This window comes from Rhinatrema bivittatum, chromosome 6, assembly GCF_901001135.1.
Source record: "Rhinatrema bivittatum chromosome 6, aRhiBiv1.1, whole genome shotgun sequence".
Lineage (NCBI taxonomy): Eukaryota > Metazoa > Chordata > Amphibia > Gymnophiona > Rhinatrematidae > Rhinatrema > Rhinatrema bivittatum.
In genome coordinates, this window is record NC_042620.1 from 330,560,768 (window position 1) to 330,582,839 (window position 22,072).

The following is a 22,072-nucleotide window of genomic DNA, read 5'->3' on the forward strand; positions in this document are numbered from 1 at the left end:
GTGTGTGTGTGTGTGTGTGTGTGTGTGTGGAGGGGGATGGAAGGCTGGGTGCGTGCACGCACTAATTTCCCCATCATATTTTCCACATCTCCTCCATGTTCCCTCTCCTACCCTATCACATCTGTAACTCAACCCTTCTTCTATCGCCTACTCATGCCCATCCTCCTCCTTCCCTCCCTCCCTCCTTTCCACTTCTGGCCTAGTCTTCCTGCTGCTGGTGGAGTCTGGGGAAACCCCAGAAGCCTCTCTGTTGCTGTCCAATACACACACACACCCCCCTCCACCACTGCACCAGCTCTAGCCTTGTACTGCCCAATGTCTCCTGCATCAACTTCAGTGCTATGCTGCCCTGTCCTGCTCTGGACCAGCATCGATTACGTGTGTACATGGGAAGGTGCGCTGTGCTACTCACCTCGGTTAGAGGATTGTGAGAGTGACGTGCAGCAGCACAGGGCATTTGTAGGGGGCGTGTAGATATGTATTTGGGGGTGGTTATGTGGATAGGCTGCGGAACGTGGTGGTTGTGGGTGAAGGTGGATGTGGGAGAGTGTGTGTGGGTGGTGGGGATGTCAGTAGCATGAGGGTCGAGTTGGTGGTGTGTGTTTGCGCACGAGGCTGAGTAGGTGTGCAGGAGGCGAGCGTTGCGACTGGGTTTTGTGGTTGTCTGCATATGATGAAGGTGGACGTGTGTGGAGGTGAAACGTGCTGCTGAGACGGGGTGAGTTGATGTGTGAGGGGTGAGGGTTACATAGTTTTCAGTGGTGTGAGAGGCTGTGAGGGTTATTTACAATTCAAACTTCTATTCCGCTACTTCCTCAATATGTGAAAAGGTGAGGTGAGGGTGGTGTGTGGTGCTATTGGGGGGGGGGGGGGGTGGCTAGGGATGAGTAGGTGTGCAGGGGCGTTGAGTCGTGGAATTAGTTTTGCAGGGAGAGGTGTGGAGGGGGCACGTATAGACGATATGTGGTGCTGGTGTAGTGGCACATGGTGGTGCTGCTGCTGCTGTGAAGGGGCAAGTGGCTACGGGTGGATGGGGTTTGAGTGTTGCAGGTGGAAGTATGGGGGCGTGTATGGAAGATGTGAAGGGGTGAGTGGGTGTGCGTGGGGGAGGGGGCAAGCATCGTGACAGGGTTTCCAGCAGCGTGCGTGCTGTGGGTGACTGTAGTTAGGGGTGTGCGCAAGAGGATGTTTTTGTGGTGCTGGGAGGGAGGGGGGTGGGGGAAGTTGGATCGCCAGAGTGTTACTATGGGGTGGAGGTATGGGTTGTATTGTGTGTAGTGTGTGGTCATAGTGGCAGGGTGACTATTGGGAGTAGCTTTCTGGTGGCGTGTGGTATGGTGGCTCAGAATATGTTTTTGGAGTGAGTGGATGCGGTCAGTGGTGTGAGGGGTGAGTGGGTTTTCGAAGGGGTGACTGGTGTTGAGTGGAGGCAGAGGCATATTTCTGGGTTGCATGTATTAGGCCTGTTGGGAGGGAGGGTGCACGGGTGAGTGGAGTGTGCCACTTTTCTCATTGTACTCCTCACTTTGTCATCCTTCCTATTGTCTATTGCTTCCTGACCCTTTTCCTCCTCCTTCCTGCACACTATCTACACTTGTCCTGTCCGCTCTCTCCCTTTCCCCCGTCCTCTACTCTTCCTGACCATCTGAGCAGCTACTTGTGGCTCAAACTTCACAGGTTTTGCAGCAGACTGGTTCTGTGCCATCACTGACTCGGGGGACACTGCAGAGTCCTGGTAGGAACGTTAACGTTTTGTCTCATCTGCCGCTGGGTGTGTGAAACCCCAGCAGTATGCAGTTACCTCCTGGTTCAGCAGTGTCTGTGTTTTCTCTCCTGCTCAGCACGCCCTCCCATGCTATTGGCCGATCCATGCATGCATTGGAGCTGTACTTAAATGATCAGCTGGAGCTCTAATATTCTTACAGAGAGAGATTTCTCCTATTTAAATCTAAGAAAGAATGCCCGTTACCTGGAAGGACTAAGCTTTGCAGGATGCTAGAAGCCTCAGGGACGTGCCCTTAGTATAATGGGAAACCTTTAAGAATCTTTGGCAGGAAAGAAAGAAGTGAGGCTGGGGCTGATTTGCTGAACATCCAAGGGGCAACATTTGGAATATATGTGGAGCTTGCATAGCAAATTTAAAAAAAAAAAAAAAAAAAAAAAAAAAACGAAACTCTGTGGGGTTTCTCTTTGAAAGCTGGCATCACCTGGTGCTGCAGGTACTTCAATACCTGTAGACTTTGCACCTGCTATCCACGGACCTCACCATCGTCTGCCAGCTCTGCCCTCCCCCTGTCTCGCTTCTTTAGGAAAAAGTGAGGGTTCTTTGGGTAAAATCTTTTGAAAAAGTCCCACTCCATGAATTTGTAGCCATTACTGGTCTATCATACCTACAGTAACATATTCCCCCCCCCCCCCCCCCCACCAGGCTATCTTCCACACAAGACAAAACGATTTAGTGCAGCTAAAATCTTTTCCCCCCAGACTGAGAAGCCTCCAGCCACACTGCATTACTACTTTTCAAATGTACCAGGTTTTAGTGCTGGCTGCTGAAAAGCACGATTAGGAAAATTATACTTACATACTCCATCATATTGCTAGTTTCACATTTTCTTTTACTCAACTTCCAGTGCAAACCAAGCTGAAGAAGTACATTAAACATTTCAGTGTTAATTTTATGCTGTCCACAGAATTCATTTCTCTAATTCTCCCCCATTCTCTTGCAACTGACATACAGTAACTATACCACAATGCTCTATATTACAACATCCACCTACAGCCACTGCATTGCTATTTCCAGTCCAAAATAAACACAACGAATCTATTAAAACATGTCTTACCTTATGGTATAATCTGTTATTTTCCCATTCTAACAACTTCTGAATTGATCTTCTAGTCTGGAAAGGAAAGCCAAAGATTTAATATTAGCCACCATCCAAACTGTAAGCAGCAGAACTAAGACATCAAATACAGACAAAAAAAACCCCTAAACCAAGAGAGGAAGTAGTACATTAAGGAACAGTTAATATCTTGGATCCCTAAAGGGATTAACCCAATGGTATGTACTGTGAGAGGGCAATTTTAAAAGCTTTTTCCCCCAAGTAAACTAATGCTTTACCAGTGGAAATGGGCTTTTACATATTTGCCACCCAATTTATGGGTAAACATCTACGTATGTGCATATTTTTACCTGCATCCCAGGGAGAGGTCCCCAGGGAAGGGATGGCTGGAGCTCAGGCTTGTGTGCATAATCTGCATCAGGTAGGGGTGGGAAGTCGCTTGCAACGAAATAGGAAATACAGACAATATTTCCTATTTTGTTGCATTTCGGGAAAAACAAAAAATATGAAAAAAATGTGAAATTTTGTGTTGCTTTTCCCTTTCTTTTTTGATGGGGTGTTAAAATAAAAAAAAAAAAAAGCTTTATAACAAAACAAAACAAAATCTGCCTCAATACTCCCCATTTATTCAAAAACTCAGACTCCCACCAGCAGATCCCTCCCCCTTACACTCTCCCAACCCTCTCCCCCCCAAGGACTCACCAAAACACCCAATGATCTAGCGGGGGGGGGGGGGGGGGGGCCTGGGAGCCACCTCGTGCTCCCGAGCTGCCCATTGCCCTCATTCAAAATGGTGCCTGTTGCCCTTAACTTGTGACAGGGGTTACCCGTTGCCATTCATGTCACTGCCACCACAGTCTCTGAAAGGCTTCGCACAGGCTGTTCTGGATTGACCAAGACCACATTCCTGTAATGCTTTTATGATGGTTCTTGCCTCCAACTGATTGCTGGATCAAATAGCCTCCAGAAAACTCCACGAGTCCTGAGCAACCGGATCTCAATAATGCACTCCCTAACCATAAAAAACGGGCATTGGTTGTGACCATTATCCAAGACACACTTTCCATAATCCAGATTCTTCATGTTTAGCCACCAGACCAGGATGTCCTTGATTTCCGCTGACAGAGAAAAACCTCAAGAGGTAGACCTGCAACTGAGGAACCCATCAAGGCAGGAGGGACTTCTGCAAAGGATGCATTGTAAGCCCTTGCCCAGGTCAACAGATCTAGGGCAAACGGCTCTAGAGCTCAGGACCTGTAGATAGTCTCATACTCTGGGTCTCGGTACAGACATCAGTGTGAACACTTGACCCTGAATCTCACAAATGCTTACTGCAGTCATGCACACCTGGTCCCCTTTGCTCTTGGCAAAATTCACCACTCGGTCCAGCTCCTGGAAACACTGTAATGCTCTGGAGGTGAATAGACAACTTTCCGCAGGAGACACTGCTTTGATCAACCAATCATCCAGATATGGATGCACTAAAATGGCAATGCCATTATTACCACCACCATTACCTTCAAGAAGGTTCTTGGTGATTAGCCAAACTGAACGGCAAAGCCTCCATTAAATCCAGGGATGGTAAGAACACCCCCTGCCTTATCATCATGACAGATCTCAGTTTCCATCAGGAAACAAGGCACCCACAATATCTTGATGATCTATTTCAAGCATAAGATAGGCCTAAAAGGTCCCCTCCCTTCTTGGGAACTATGAATACCTTTGTAAGGCCTTTTCTGACTCTGGTACTAGAGTTGATCCACAGTGATCCGGACTACTTCTCTCTTCATACAAGGGTAGCAAGGGGATGTCATAAAGACATCTAAATAGGTCAGGAAAAGTTCCAAAACATAACCATCTCTTATGACATCCAGGACATCTGAAGTAATCTGGACCCACCTCCAGTAAGACAAGACCAAGAGACTGCCATTCTGAACCTGACTTTCACTGAGAACTTGAGGTGCCACATACACCACTTACATTTCTCTCTCTTCCACCCTCTTTTGTCCCTCCAAAATGGGTGGTTCATTGAGGGCTGGATACTTTCCCGTCAGTAACATTTACATTTCTCTGAAGCAACTCCTAGACAGAGAAGTCTGGAGGCACCCTTAGATTTATCTTCTGGTAGTCTGGGAGACTTAAGACTCCATATCCTTGACTAATTTCTCCAAATTTTCTCCAAAAGGGAGCTTGCTGAGCCATGCTTTGAAAGCTGAGCCAGCCATCTAGTTCCTCATCCAGAGCAAGCAGTCACCACTGTGGACATGCTCCATGCAGATACCCAAAAAAGATCATCGATGTTTCCCCTAGAACTATGCCACCTCCTCTCGGTCTGAACCAGCTGTCCCTGACACCCCTTCCTGAAGCTGATGAGACCAATGAAAGCATGCTCTAGACACATAACCACTACATACAGCTGCCTGCAAGGCTTATTCAGAGACTTCAAAAGACTGCTCGAGGAAGGATTTGATCTTGCAATCCTGTGCATCTTTGAGTGCTGTACCCCACTTCTTCAACTCTAGTAATTTTCTGCTGATAGCACACACCAGTGCATCCACCCGCAGAGCTTTCAGCTTGTCCCTCTCTTCCATTTGCAATGGATAGATCCAACCCTTTGCCTTCCCGATTCTCAAGTTTGCATCTGGAGAGTCCCATTCCACAGCTATCAACTCCTTGATCACTTGATAAAAAAAGAAATACTCTTGCAGGCTTCCTTAAGGCTGCCATGATAGGATCCTCTGTCAATTTGTTCTCCTCAACCAAATCCCCTCATGTCTAAAGCTACAGAGTGCCAACAATTACGGAAGCCACTCTTTCTAAAAGGGCATACCACCAAAGAATCTTCCTCTTCCTTTGCAGTAACTTCATTCTCCTCTGGACCCTCCCCAAACTCACCCCGGAGCTGCTCTTTTGGGACAGATGTACCACACCTAAAGGTCCTTTCTTCCTCCAGCTTTCTCAGTGGGAGCACTTTGTTGGCTCCAAGCTCCCCTGCCCCGGGAGGACCCAAGGGAACAAATGCATTCCCCACCAGTACCCTGCTTTAAATAGTAGGCTTAGTGCAACAATATAAAATCTAGTAAGAAAGGAGAGGCTGAGGATAAGGAGGCCTGATTGAGATCTCCTGGAGACCCCTTCCCCAGTGGGCCTGATGCAAGAGTGGGCAAAGACAACTGGCCCTCATCTGAGGAAATAGGAGTTAAAATCAGAGGTCCTCATATTTTGTCCTAAAGTGCCCAAAGATGCACTGGCAGGAAACTCCCTTTGCCTGGAGACTGCCACTACCTGAAGCCTCAGCCCAGCAGCATTGGCTCCCTCCCACAACAATTGCAACATTGGGCACAGGCTGCACTCCCTGCACAGGCTGCAACATTTAGCACATTCTGTCAGCCATGCCTCTTCCCTGATTCCTTCCAACTTTACTCACCACATGTGGAGGTCGCAGGAATGAGGCCTGGAACCCCAACACAGACCTGAACTGATTTTAGCTCTAGTCAGCTTGCTCAACCCTTCTGCTTTAGCTTTCTCTCTCTTCCCAAACTTTACAATGCTAGGCAAAGCCTGCAGCTGGCAAGGAGGCCCTTCCAAGAAGGGAGGGAGATTAGAGGAGAACCTGAGGGGAGGGAAACAAGAATGGAGGCACAGCACAAGCAGTCAGGTTCAGGGACTCCAACCGCCGGTTCCTCTTGGATGCCCGCTGGACCACTCCACTCAACTGGGGGAGGATCAGATCCCAGGCCTGTCGCACCAGGAGTGCACCAAAAACTTTTCTAAATTGCTTTTTTTCCAACAGGCCAAAACAAACTCCAAAACAGCACAGGTATGCTACCCTATCATCTGATGGAGGCAGAGAATACTACTAGCAGGCTGTCAGCTCAGGACCCTAAAAGGTAACATTAATAAGCTTATTGCTCTGTGCCTGCTGGTAAGGAAGTATAACCCACTTGCCTGAACTGGTCTGGGACGAAAAGGAATGCTACTTTAAGCAATATAACAAAACAGTTTTGAGATTCTGAAAGTATTCTAAACATTTTCTACCAATTTCCTGTCACGATAAGCAGCTCTGCATTCTCCAACAACAAGCAGGATGATAGTCCTCACACATGGGTGAATCCCTAACTATAGGCTGCTCCCCAACACAAAAGGGGATCAACAGACACCCATCCAGGTGCCAATGGGCACAACAATAGTGCTGTTGGTAACAGAGGGGGAGACAGCCTGAACCAAAACAACAGGCCCTAGGCGGCAGAGTTGGGTCTACACCTCAAACAGGTTCTGGCCATCTCTACCCAGACAGTAATGAGATTTGAATATGGGGAGAGAACTCCAGGTTGCAGACTTGCAGATCTCCGCCATAGGAATTGCTTGCCAATGGGCCACTGACATGGCTCTGACAGAATGAGCCTTGATATGATTCCCAAGATGCAGTCCCACCTGGGTATAATAGAAGGAGATGCAATCTGCTAGCCAATTGGATAGCATCTGTTTGGCAAAGGCAATGCCCAATTTATTCCTAACAAAAGAAATAAAAAAAATGGGTGAACTGTCTTCAGGTTTCTGTCCGATTCAGCCAGAAGGCTAAGGCTCATTGGTGTGCCTGGGAAAGAATGATGGCAAGACAATAGTCTGGTTATGATGGAAGTCTGTCACCATCCTAGGCAGGAACTTAGGGTGTGTACGCAAGACCACCCTGTCATGATAAAACTTAGTGGAAGGTGGATAAGTCACTAAGGTCTGGAGCTTGCTGACTGAGCGCTGAAGTGACAGCCACCAAAAGTATGACTTCCAAATCAGGTACTTCAGATCACAGATGCGCAGCTCAAAATGAACTTTCATCAGCTGAGCCAACACAATGTTGAGGTCCCAAGACACAGCGGGAGGCCTTAGGGGAGGCTTTAATTTATGCAGGCCCTTCATGAAATGTTCAAATATAGACTGTACAGAGATGGGTACCACCTACACCTTGGTGGTATGTGCCAATTGCACTAAGATGAACTCTAATGGAGTTAGTCTTTAAACCAGCCTTCGATATGTGTAGCAGTAGTCAAGCAGTTTTTGTGTGGGGCAGGAGAACGGATCTAGGGCCTTCTGCTCACACCACACAGAAAACCTCCTTCACTTCAGCCTATAGGACTTTCTAGTGGAAGGCTTTCTAAAAGCCACCAGGACCCGAGACACATCCTCTGAAAGATCAAGGGGCTACAGGATTAACCTCTCATCATCCAGGCTGTGAGCAACAGGGCCTGGAGGTTGGGATGCCACAGCCTGCCTTGATCTTGTGTGATGAGATCTGGGGAAGTCCCCAGACAGATCGGTCTCCAGATAGTCATCTCCCAAAGGAGCAGAAACCAGACTTGTCTTGGCCAATGAGGGGCTATGAGGATCATAGTCCCCCTGTCCTCGCCAAACTTCAAGAAAGTCTTTGCCACTAAGGGAATCAAAGGATACAAATACAGAAGACCGTTGTCCCAATGATGGTCAAGAGTGTCTGAGGTTGTTTTGCTGGCTGACCTGTAAAGGATACAGAACTGAGACATCTTCCTGTTGCAGGGGGACCCAACAGATCTACATCCAGGCTCCCCCAGAGGCGGAATATCTGATTTGCTACTCCATGGTCAAGGGACCACTCGTGGAGTCTGAAGGCTCGACTCAGCCTGTCTGCTACCACGTTCTCCGTCCCGGCCATATATATGGCCCTGAGCACCATCCTGTGGAACAGGGCCCACAACCAGATCTGGACCGCTTCCTGACACAGGAGGTATGATCCTGTGCCTCCCTGTTGACATTCCACATGGCTACCTGGTTGTCGGTCTGGATCATGTCAACTTTGACGACAGCCGATCTCTGAAAGCCCATAGCATGTACCCGATTGCTCGAAGCTCCAAGAAGTTGATTTGACAAGATCGTTTTTGATCAGACCAGAGACCCTGGATGCTGAGCCCATCTACATGAGCTCCCCACCCCAGGGTGTATGCATCCATGATTAAGACAATTTGAAACATAAACATAGAAACATAGAAATGACGGCAGAAGAAGACCAAACAGCCCATCCAGTCTGCCCAGCAAGCTATGCACTTTTTTTTTTCCCTCTTACTTGTTACGCTTGGCTCCTAGTACCTTTTAGTTCTATTTATTTATTTATTTATTTAGGGTTTTTATATACCGACTTTCTCGATATGCAAATCAAATCAAGACGGTTTCCAAAGAACAAAACTTTCGCCGTAAGGCGTTACATTAAACAATAGAGTATTGAACAGGTAACGTTCGGGTTTACATTAAACAATCCACAAATTGAACAAAAAGAACTAAAATCAATAAATGATAAAATTAGATGTGATAGATAAAACACATATATACAATATACGACAATAGTAGTTGTCAACTAACAAGAATAAACAATAGGTAAAAGGTCTGTGTTGGGCCTTGTAGTGAGCTATTTTGCTCATTGATCGGAGTCAAAGTGTACCTTCGATTCCGGATAGGCTTGCCGGAAGAGCCACGTTTTTAGGTTTTTCTTGAATGTTAAATAACAGGTTTCAAGTCGCAGATCAGGCGGTAATGAATTCCAAAGGGTGGGTCCGGCTGTGGAGAGTGCCCTTTTAGCTAGCGAAGTTTTGATCGGGGGAGCAAATAAAGAACCTTTATAATTAAATCTGATAGGTCTTTTTGATGTGTGAAGGCGTAGTTGCGAGGTAAGATTTAAGTGGGCGCTGCCCATAATATCCTTATGGATCATTGATAAAGTCTTGAATGTGATTCTTGCTTTTATGGGAAGCCAGTGGAGGTAGAACAGAATTGGAGTGATGTGGGCTCTTTTGTTGGTATTGGTGAGTAACCTCGCCGCGGCGTTTTGTACCATCTGTAAGTGTTTTATGGCTGATAACGGAAGACCTAGCAGAAGAGAATTGCAGTAGTCTAACTTGGATAGAATTATAGACTGAACTACTAAACGGAAGTCACTGAAGTGAAGGAGTGGTTTCAGATTTTTTAGCACTTGAAGTTTGAAATAACATTCTTTAGTTGTGTTGTGGATGAAGGATTTAAGGTTGAATTGATTGTCGATGCGCACCCCTAAGTCTCTGACTGACGGTGAGTGGTTGATGGGTGGTATTGTGGATTGTGTTAAGTTTTGAATGTTGAAGGTAGTGTGTTTTTCGTCCGGTGAGATGAGGATTTCTGTTTTGTTTGTGTTTAGTATAAGTTTGAGGCTGGTCAAAAGGGAATTGATGGATAGTAAACTTTGATAGTAAAAATTGATGGATAGATATTTCCCTTCCACCCCACCATTAATGTAGAGAGCAGTGTTGGAACTGCATCTAACTGAATATGTAGCTTAGTTAGGGGTAGTAACCGCCTCAATAAGCAAGCTACACCCATGCTTTTGCTTACTCGACTATGCAATTCAGTCCTTGTTGGTGTCATATATAGATCCTCTTTTCTACATTGCCCCTGCCGTTGAAGCAGAGAGCTATGCTGGATATGCGTTGAAAGTGAAGTAACAGACTTTCTCCCCTGCCGTTGAAGCAGAGAGCTATGCTGGATATGCATTGAAAGTGAAGTATCAGACTTTCTACCCTGCAGTTGGGTAGGGAGACTTCACAAAAAGATCCCTTGTTCCAGATCTGAAAGTACCCGCCACCAGGACAATGAGTCCCAGAGAGACGGGGTGACTCGGATGCATTCCTGGAGGCTCTGAGTGGCCTGGCGCCACTGCAACCTCAGGCTCCATTGGCTCTGTGTATGTGTAAACGTGCCAAGGGAGTGACAGACAATTGCAGCCATATGGCCCAACAGTCTCAACATATGCCAGTCTGACACCTGCTGGATCTCTGCCACAATGGTCAAGGTGATGGCTCTCCGACGAGGCAGGAAAGCCTTGGCCTGAGCCATGTCTAGCAGGGTTCCTATAAAGTCCAATTGAAGTGATGGGCTGAGATGGGGTTTTGGGTAGTTGAGAACAAACCCTAGTGACTCCAATACTCGGACGGTGAAATGCATGGACTGATGGCCCCTGTGTGAGACGTGCTCTTGACCAGCCAATCATCCAGATATGGGAAAACATGCACTACTAGCCTGCATAGGTGCACCACCAGACCCATGGGGCTGACATGAGCCCAAACAGCAACACCAGGTACTGGAAATGCTGTTTTTCCACCACAAATCAGAGATACTTCTGTGACTGGAGAAGATCTTGATGTGAGTATATGCATCCTTTAGGTCCCCTTTTTGCAAAAGGGGGATCAAGGTGTCCAGGGAAAGCATCTTGAACTTTTCTTTTCTTAGACGGAACAGATGACACCCCCCCATATTGATGGCTTGATATCCATCGGTGTACCTCTTTGGTTCTTTGAAGCCACTGTTGACGATGGCTTGGACTTCTTCAACCCAAAGAACTGTTCCATCTTGTTGAGATAAAGCATACATCCCTTCATGGTTATCTGGGCGCATAAGCGGCAACCCTGGATCTCATGTGATGCCCCCAGACACATTTCATGCAGATCCGTGATGGACATTGTCTTCGGGCAGTAGGGGCTTCGCCGAAAACTGGACGTGGCCATGACAGATGAAACTAAAAGAGGGATGAAGTGAAAATGATGGCAGCGATGGCAGGTGGGCACCGATGCACCACTGCCACGGGAACTGACCACAAAAGGAAACTTACCCAAATCGCCGAAAACCCTGACTAGAGACATTAAGGGAGGGCACAGAGAGGGACCCAGCAACAGAACGAGGAAAAATCCGCAAAAAACACAAGAAAATCCAAGGTTTTCCACAAGCTAAAAAATAGCCAAAGTGGGCTCACTCACAGTGTGAGCTGCAGAAAGAGACTGGGAGGGACCCCTCGTGGACTTGTGGTATAGGGCATGCTGGGCATGCTCAGTGACTAATCAAAGTTCTAGAAGCTTTGACAAGTTTTCCACATCAGGGCTCCATCTGATGATGTCACCCATGTTTGAGGACTACCATCCTGCTTGTCTTCGGCGAATGCCTTTTCCACTTGGCATGCCTCCGCAGAGACTTGTAAACAAGCCACCTGTGTGCCTGAAGCTGAATGTATTTTAAAAAATACCTCTTTTGGGGACTCTCTGTAAGCTCTCTGGCACACATCTCCAAACCAAGGGGGAAAGAGGCAAATAAGGGCAAAATGATGTTGTAGAATTGTTTTAGTTTTGTTTAGTTTTTACAAATTGTAACTTGATGTTTTAATTTTGCACATTGCTTTTGGTGATTTATTGAAAACTGTAAAGCAATTAAATATGTTTCAATAAAATAAGGATGCTTTACCAGGTGCTTCTATTTTGTTAGTTACATAAACTTCAAACACAAGAAAGGTTGCAGACAGAAAATTTCAAGTTTTAATGACATATTTATAAAGGTACGAGTCAGTCTCAATCCAATTGAATTTGGGATTTGTGAGGCTCCACAGCTAAGGAGGTAATTTTATAACTGCCTGCACTGGTGCAAACTGCAGACTTTGCTTTTATTTTCATAGGAAAAGTACACGTATATACTTTCCCTTTGAAAATCTCAGAAAAACTACTTCCCCACATTTATACCTGCTAATTTTAGTGCCTACTTTTTCCAAGAAAGGTTCTGTGCATGCTTTTGAAAATGTGAAAGTTTGCACATAAGTGCAAACCATTCCCCACCCCACAGGAGCACTCCCCACCATTACAGGTAAAAGTACATGCACAAAGCGACAGGCATACTTTTGTGCGCATATAGGGTGGGCAATTTTCAAAGACACCCATTTCTGTGGCAAAAGTACTATTTTAGCCATGGAAATGGTTTTTACAATCATCCTTTAAATGTTCTGTGTAATCTGGTATCCAAACACATGAATGTGCAAGCATTCATATTTATATCTGTAAATAGTTTATGGACTACTGGGAGATACTTTTTAGTTATAATCAAAAGCAGTACCATTCTTTACTTGTCTTAATTATAAAATGCAGACTTGCAGCAGAAATTTAGGGTGGGAATACCCTCAAGCACTTTAGCATTTCCAAGGGGAGCCTGCAGAATTTCTTGACCCTGGAGGCACTGGCTAGACTACAGAATTTATCATCAGGTCTGTCACTTGTACAGGCTATCCCTCTGAAGATTTTTTTTTCCCCAACAAAAGCAGCTTTCCCCAGGAGAGTTTATCATTTACGAGTGGCATAGGGTTCCAGGAGAACAGCATTTCTCAGAGATCTAAGATGTGGTGCATACTTGTTGATTTTAAAGCACAGAGTTTACAGTGCAGCCTCAGGGATAGATGTATTTCACAACTGCCATTTCATACAATTCAACTATAGAGCACAAAGAAAACCAAGCAAATGCCTAATAGAAAATATCTTAAACTAATTTAAAACAAAAAATCCCCAACAGTTCTTTGAAAGCTTCCAAGGTGTCTGAAATTAAGTGGTCAAATTTTTCTTGAGATGGCCTATTAAACATCGGTGCATTGGTACTTGTGGATGGATTCTCATCAGGATCTCAACATGGCTACAAACCTTAAGTGTCTCACAATCCTCCTGAGCTCAGAGTAGACAGCAGCACAGGCATGTGACCAATGCTGTGACCGTTCTGCTGCAACTACTGCTGAGGTGGCGATACTAGAGAGCAGAGTTGCTTACCTGTAACAGGTGTTCTCCCAGGTCAGCAGGATGTAGTCCTCACATTTGGGTGACGTCACTGGACGGAGCCCTATCACGGAAAACTTTTCTGTCAAAGTTTCTAGAACTTTTGACTGGCACACTGAGCATACCCAGCATGCCATAATCCCTGTAGCCACAGGGGTCTCCCTTCAGTCTCGTTTGTAGCAAAAGGTGCGAGCGAAAAAATAAAACAATAAAACATTTCTGACCAAACTCCGCGGGGTGGTGGGTGGGTTTCATGGTGACTACATCCTGCTATACTGGGAGAACACCTGTTATAGGTAAGCTATTCTACTTTTCTCCTAGAACAAGCAGGATGGTAGTCCTCACATGTGGGTGATTAGCAAGCTACAGGCTGACATTTGTTTTGGACCAACAGCGTACAATTTGTGCAACAGGCACAACAACTGGTGTACTGATGGTAAAAATGAGGCAGCCTGAAAATCACAGCAGATAGATGTGGAAGGAGTTGGGATTATACTGGAAATAAGTTCTTCAAGACGGATTGGCCAAAGGAAGAGTCCTGTCGTCCTTCCTTGTCCAGGCAGTAATGAGCTGCAAATGTGTGAAGAGAGCTCCATGTTGCAGCTTTACAAATCTCAGCAATCGGTACTGAATGATAGTGTGCCACCGAGGTTGCCATGGCTCTTACTGAGTGCGCCTTCACTCATCCCTGGAAGGGAAGGCCTGCTTTTTTCATAGCAGAATTTGATAAAGTCTGCTAGCCAGTTGGAGAGAGTTTGCTTGCCCACTGCAACTCCTGGTTTGTTTTTAATCAAAAGAAATGAAGAGTTGGGTGGATTTCCTATGGACTGCCGTGCAGTCTAGGTAAAATGCAAGTGCACGCTAACAGTCCAAGATGTGTAAAACCCTCTCACCTTAGTGAGTGAGGCCTTGGGAAAAATGTGGGCAAGACTATAGACTGATTCAAGTGGAAGTCAGTAGCCACCTTGGGAAGGAATTTTGGGTAAGTACGGAGGACCACTTAGTAATGTAGGAACCTGGTATAGGGTGAGTATGTGACAAGTGCTTGTAATTCACTAACCCTTCGAGCGGATGTAATGGCTACTAGGAAGAGAACTTTCCATGTAAGAAATTTAACATCGCAGGAGTGCAAAGGCTCAAACGGGGAGCACAAGCACTACATTTAGGGCCCATTCAGTGACTGGTGGCAGTAGAGGGGGCTTAAGTTATAATAGACCCCTCAAACCTTCTCACAAGGGGTTGCGTTGTTACTGGGGCATCCCCTACTCCCTTGTGGTACGCTGAGATGGCACTCAGGGGAACCCTCACCAAGGAAGTCTGGAGTGGGGCATGAAAAAGGATCAATACCTTTTTGTGTGCACCATATGGTAAATCTATTCCACTTAGAACAATAGGATTTTCATGTGGAAGGCTTTCGTGAAGCTAAAAGCACTTGAGAGATATCAGTTGAAAGGTTGAGCATTTGCAGGATCAAGCTTTCAACATCCAGGCTGTGAGGGATAGAGTTTGAAGGTTCGGGTGGCGTAACATGCCTTGGTTCTGAGTTATGAGAGTGGGTGCTGTGCCCAGGCGAATGGGCTCTCTGATCGAGAGGTCGAGAAGCATGAGAAGCCATACTTGTCGAGGCCAATACGGGGCTATGAGTATCATTGACCCTTTGTCCTGTTGTAGTTTCACAAGAGTTTTGGCTATCAGCGGTATCAGGGGATACGCGTATAGAAGGCCTGTGTTCCAGGGGCGAGCGAAGGCGTTCCATGGCTAACTTGTGTTGTTGCCTGTGCAGGGAGCAGAATTTGTCCACTTTGTGATTCAGTTCAGATGCAAAGAAGCACAGTCCAGATGTATTCCACACATTAAGAAAGGTGGAAAGAAGGCAAAACGATCACCGGAATGGTTAAAAGGGGAGGCGAAAGAGGCTATTTTAGCCAAAAGATCTTCATTCAAAAATTGGAAGAAGGATCCAACAGAAGAAAATAGGATAAAGCATAAATGTTGGCAAGTGAAATGTAAGACACTGATAAGACAGGCTAAGAGAGAATTTGAAAAGAAGTTGGCCATAGAGGCAAAAACTCACAGTAAAAACTTTTTAAAATATATCCGAAGCAGAAAGCCCATGAGGGAGTCAGTTGGACCCTTAGACGATCGAGGGGTTAAATTAGACAAGATAAGGCCATCACGGAAAGATTAAATAATTTTTCTGCTTCAGTGTTTACTGAAGAGGATGTTGGGGAGATACCCCTATCAGATGTGGTTTTCATGGATAATGACTCAGATGGACTAGAAGATGTGGTAGGCCTGATTGACAAACTGAAGAGTAGTTAATCACCTGGACTGGATGGTATACACCCCAGGGTTCTGAAGGAACTCAAAAATGAAATTTCAGACCTATTAGTAAAAATTTGTACCTATCATTAAAATCATCCATTGTACCTGGAGGGTGGCTAATGTAACCCCAATATTTAAAAAGGGCTCCAGGGGCGATACGGGAAACTACAGACCAGTTAGCCTGACTTCAGTGCCAGGAAAAATAGTGGAAAGTGTTCTAAATATCAAAATCACAGAACATATAGAAAGACATGGTTTAATGGAACAGTCAGCATGGCTTTACCCAGGGCAAGTCTTGCCTCACAAATCTGCTTCACTTTTTTGAAGGAGTTAACAAACATGTGGATAAAGTTGAACCGGTAGATGTAGTATATTTGGATTTTCAGAAGGCATTTGACAAAGTTCCTCATGATAGCCTTCTAGGAAAAGTAAAAAGTCATGGGATAGGTGGTGATGTCCTTTCGTGGATTATAAAATGGCTAAGACAGGAAACAGAGAGTAGGATTAAATGGACAATTTTCTCAGTGGAAGGGAGTGGGCAGTGGAGTGCCTCAGGGATCTGTATTGGGACCCTTACTTTTCAATATATTTATAAATTATCTGAAAAGGAATACGACAAGTGAGGTAATCAAATTTGCAGATGATACTAAATTGTTCAGAGTAGTTAAATTACAAGCAGATTGTGATAAATTGCAGGAAGATCTTCTAAGACTGGAAAATTGGGCATTGAAATGGCAGATGAAATTTAATGTGGATAAGTGCAAGGTGATGCATATAGGGAAAAATAACCCATGCTCCAGTTACACAATGTTAGGTTCCATATTAGGAGTTACATCCCAAGAAAGAGATCTAGGTGTCATAGTGGATAACACATTGAAATCGTTGGTTCAGTGTGCTACGGCAGTCAAAAAAGCAAACAGAATGTTGGGAATTATTAGAAAAGGAATGATGAATAAAACGGAAAATGTCATAATGCCTCTGTATCGCTCCATGGTGAGACCGCACCTTGAATACTGTGTACAATTCTGGTTGCCGCATCTCAAAAAAGATATAATTGCGATGGAGAAGGTACAGAGAAGGGCGACCAAAATGATAAAGGGGATGGAACAACTCCCCTATGAGGAAAGACTAAAGAGGTTAGGACTTTTCAGCTTGGAGAAGAGACGGCTGAGGGGGGATACGATAGAAGTGTTTAAAATCAAGAGAGGTCTAGAATGGGTAGATGTGAATCGGTTATTTACGCTTTTGGATAATAGAAAGACTAGGGGGCACTCCATGAAGTTAGCATGGGGCACATTTAAAACTAATCAGAGAAAGTTCTTTTTTACTCAACGCACAATTAAACTCTGGAATTTGTTGCCAGAGGATGTGGTTAGTGCAGCTAATGTAGCTGGGTTTAAAAAAGGATTGGATAAGTTCTTGGAGAAGTCCATTACCTATTAATTAAGCTGACTTAGAAAATAGCCACTGCTATTACTAGCAACGGTAACATGAAATAGACTTAGTTTTTGGGTACTTGCCAGGTACTGTTGGAAACAGGATGCTGGGCTTGATGGACCCTTGGTCTGACCCAGTATGGCATGTTCTTTTGTCAGGGAGATAACTGGTGTGCGTTTGTGTGTGTGTGAGAGAGAAAGAGAAAGATTGGTCAGGGAGGTGACTGGTGTGAGTCAGACTAGTCATGGGCCCTAAGGAAGAGGAGTACAAGGACAGAGCTTCAGCAGCCATTGCTGCTTCTGTGTGCTATTGTCCTACAAAGGAAAGGAGTAGGAAAGTTGCTGGAGAAGGTAAGCAAAGGTGGCTTTTTAAGTTTATCTTTCTTGATTGACTGCCATTCTAATTATTGTGTATTATGTGATGTATATGCTGTTTAAAATATTTTATTGGTGTTTAGAGAATTTGTCTTTTTAAATAATTTTGTAAGTTTTTAATGATTGGATGTTATTCTAAGATCTAATGATTGGATGTATTTTCTAAGATCACATCACACCTACCCTCATAGAACTCCACTGGCTACCTATCCAATCACGTATCCTTTTCAAAACACTATCCCTCATCCACAAAAGTATCTCTAATGAAAAATTCAATTGGCTCTGCCCCCCCCTTCTTCCTCGCTCCTCCACTAGATCTACACGTCCTGCCCTCCAAGGAACACTCTGCTCCCCCTTCATCAAACCCTACAAACTAAACTATACTATGAATAGAGCATTCTCCCTCGCTGCCCCCTCTTTGGAACTCTCTCCCGCCTGATCTCTGCACAGAAACATCCACCCCAAAAAGAAATTAAAAACATTGCTTTTTCAACAAGCCTACTTCCCCTCTACACCCTCCACCCGACGTACGAAAATCTTTTGTCTATATGACTGTTGACGCTATTGTACATATACTGTACATTACTTTTATTAATATTGTTTAACTTGTCCATTGTAATATCTCTTAATATACTTTACTGTTTATTTTTAGTTTCTGTTCCATGTAAAGGCATCGCCTACTAGTTCTGAGTTAAATGTACACCGATACGATGTGCAAACGGCTATCGGTATATAAAAAATGTTAAATAAATAAATTCTATTTCAGTATACAGTGCAACAATGGGAAAACAAAAAAATGTAACGTGATTGTCACTTTAATCTGTATTTGGTGAGGGTCTGTCTGTGCTCTGCGTGTGACACCCAGGTAAGGGTATTCCGCAAGCTTGAAGTTTCTGTGTGGGGGATCTATAACAGCTTGGCTTGTCCTGTTTCTTTAATAGGAAGTATATTGGTGTTTAGGGCCTGGTTTAATATTTATAGAGTTGCCTTTTCATAGATAGGGTTGTTACTGTTTGAGTGCATGCCATAATGCAGGTGTAACTTTGTGCGGGTTAGTTTGTGTGCATTATTGCAGATCCTGTCACTATGTTAGGTGCTCTATTTCTCTTTCCATTTCTCCAGGTTCGCACTGCATGCAGAGTGGCTTTTTCGGATATCCATTTGTTTCTGTCTCCATATTTGTAATCTGTGGTCTTTCTGTACTTGGTGAAGGTCGGCTTTGCGTGTGACTAAGTTGAGGTATTTTACTAGAATGCAGGCATTTGTATCAATCCTTTTTGTTGTGTTCTCAATAGGACATGCATTGGTGGTAAATTAGTTGTTTTTTTCATGAGGAGGGCTATTGCGCCTGGTAGGCGAGAGAGTTTATGTTGCTGTTAGTGAGAGCACACCAGAAATATCTTTTTTGTATGGTGAACTGAATGGAGAATGCCCTAGTTCTGTACCCATTGTTGGGGGGTCAGGGTGGTTCCTGTAGATACAGAGTACATATTCACATTTAGCCCCATGACGGTCATGTGTTCAGTGTGTCATGCATGTGAGAACCATCTGTCAGGTGCGTCTTGCCAGAAACAAAAGTTGAGAACCACTGGATTTCCATATTCCAACTTCTTTCCACCTTCCCCTTCTCACCATGGAGGTCTTGCTTAGCAAGTGCGAGTCCAATCTGAAGTTGAACAGGTGCAACAACTGATCCCAGACCCTGGTCTTTCTTTCCTTCCCCTTCCCACTGCACACACTCAGTTGTGTCTCTGTTTTCCTAAGTTCTTCTCCTTCACCTGCTTGGAATATCCATATGCTGCCCAATCCCCAGGCTAATTGCCTCCGCTCTTCCATACAAACAAGGATTCCACAGCCAGTAGGGTCGGCCCACTTTCATTCCTGATGCAGTGCCACACAGCCCCAACTGATCTCAGGCTTGCCCCCTCAACTCCCTGCAGTTTAGGCATCCTCTGTGCTTTCCTGAATTCCATTACTGTTCCTTTCCATCTTCACAAGAAGCTGTTCTGTGCATCCCCCACTCTTTCTGTGATGAAACATTTTCCTTACGATCATTTCTGAGTCTAACCCCCCCTTCCCTTGAAGCCTTATACTGTGATCTCTTCTTTTATGTAACACAGTATAGTGGGATCCATCATTCTCAGTGTCAATTTTTTGGGGATTTCAAGTAACGCATTTTCAAGTTCTTGCACTAAGAAAAAGCAGCTGATTCAAATCCCTTATGTTATCAGATGATAAAACGTACGACAGAGCACTGTGCACTAAACTGGAAGACAACCTGATGTAATTGGAAGAAATTGCTGGGGCAAAAAAAACCCATACGGATGTGGCAACCCAACCTTCGGTTTACCTGTATGGGTCGTAAATCATCCTTGGCTTATTTTGCAGGGATCTGCTGCTTATAATTGTATTAAGTTACTCCAATAAAAGATACTCGCCTCTAACTTGTTTGCTGCCCTTTAAGCCTATGAATCTAAGTACATTAACACAACAACCAAGTGCCTTTATTCACCAGAATTGGCCTGAGCGTGCTTAAATAAATATCGACCACCAAGCACGAAAGATACTCCTGGCAAATTAGACAACTGTGAAACTTGCTCCATGATTTTTGTTAAATCAGTTTAGGGGAAACGTTTCTAATAAAGAAAAGGGTTTGGTTACTTCATTGTTTACACATCTGCACAGCTTTTTACCATTAGCAGCCGCTGTAAATCGTCCGGCACCATAAAACTGTACACTTTGTACTTACTCTTTTGTTTAGACAAATAACAGGCCACAGGCTGCAGCCCAACGTGCAGCAGCAGCACAGGCAGCCGCACAGCAACCACTTTACATTGATTGGGAGATTCTTTTTCAAACACGCATTCACACGGCCAAGACTGGTCTTAAACTCTTCTGGGGCGACCTGAAACAACGGAGAAGAGACTTTACTGGTTTGCAGGGAATATTCAGCGTACGCACGAGTAACACCACAAAGGAATTACAACAGGACAGTGCAGCCACCAAGTGAAACAAGCAAGGGCAGCACCATCATTAGAAGCATTTTCAAGGGAGTTTAGGGAATTTTGGTTTTATTAAAGCAGCGCTACCTATAGTCTCCAACATAGAAGGGGGTGCATTTTTAGTCTTGGCACTGCTTATTGTAAATCTTGTTTCTAGGTCTCCTTTTTGTTTGTTCAAAAAATATTCTAGATGTATTATGTATTTTATGAAAATAATGGCGCCGGTTTTAGGATGACTGGCAGCCATTTTGAATTGCAGGGGCAGTGGGACGAGAGTGACTTGTGATTGCTCCTGCCCCGAAAGGTCCAGACCTGCAATGGGGCAAGGGATAGGATAAGGGGAAGACTGGGGAACTCCTAGAGACTGGCAAGGTCAGCTTGAAGTGGGTTTGGTTGGTGAGGAGAGGGCCTGGGCAGCGGATCAGAAAGAAGGGAAAGAAATGCTATAGTGGATGGGAGTGCTGGGTCTGGACTGTGGGAGAGGGACAATGAAGAGAGACCTCCAGGGAATTTTAAATGGGTGTCAGCTAGTTAATACAAATTATATTAGCCAATCAAATTCATTCCATGCAAGAAGAATTGAGAGGAAAAGAAGATTTTGCTAGCTGAAGAGGACTGGTAATTATTGCTAGCTGGGCAATATTGGGATTTAAAAGTTTGGGGTGAAGTGAAATTGTGGGGTAAACTAACTTCAAGTGTGCGTGCTTTAACTAAAAGTCAGGAAAATTTGACAGTGAATGCGTGTACCTAAATTTATCCATTCCACAAATGGTTTTCAAGGGTGATAATTCAGATGAACTGATCCACATCACTGTGAACCTGAAAGATGTAGTAGGCCAGATTGACAAACTGAAGAGTAGTAAATCTGAAAACTAAAAAAATGAAATTTCAGATCTATTACTAGTAATTTGTAATCTATTATTAAAATCGTCCATTCTACCTGGAAGGTGACCAATGTAACCCCAATATTTGAAAAAGGCTCCAGGGGTGATCTACTGACTTCAGTGCCAGGAAAAATTGTGGAAACTATTCTAAAAAACAAAATCACAGAACATATAGATAGACATGGGTTTAATGGCAACACAGTCAGAATGGATTTACAACTATGCTACATTTTTTTTTGAAAGGATTAAACAAACGTGGATAAAGGTGAGCCGGTAGATGTAGTGTATTTGCCAAACACCTTCTGAAAATCCAATAGCACCAATGAGAGGCTTCTAAAAACTAAAAAGTCATGGGATAGGAGAAGATGTACTTTTGTGGATTGCAAATTGGTTAAAAGACAGGAAACAGAGAGTAGGATTAAAATGGTCTGTTTTCTCAGTGGAGAGTGGTAAACAGTGGCGTGCCTCAGGGATCTGTACTTGGACGACTATTTTATAATACATTTATAAATGATATCGAAAGCGGGATGAGTGAGGTGATCAAATTTATAGATGAGACAAAATTATTCACATTAGTTAAAT

General features: G+C 44.5%; 1 protein-coding gene across 1 annotated transcript in view; it reads right to left on the reverse strand.

The window, feature by feature from the left end:
• The window catches only part of CHIC1 (cysteine rich hydrophobic domain 1), a 69,639-nt gene that overhangs the window by 5,459 nt on the left and 42,108 nt on the right, over positions 1-22,072 (reverse strand). The window contains exons 3-5 of the mRNA XM_029607690.1: positions 20,354-20,509; positions 2,841-2,897; positions 2,582-2,641 (exon numbers count right to left, since the gene is read on the reverse strand). Of these exons, the coding sequence (XP_029463550.1) occupies positions 2,582-2,641; positions 2,841-2,897; positions 20,354-20,509 (273 nt within the window). The remainder of the gene's footprint in view (positions 1-2,581; positions 2,642-2,840; positions 2,898-20,353; positions 20,510-22,072) is intronic.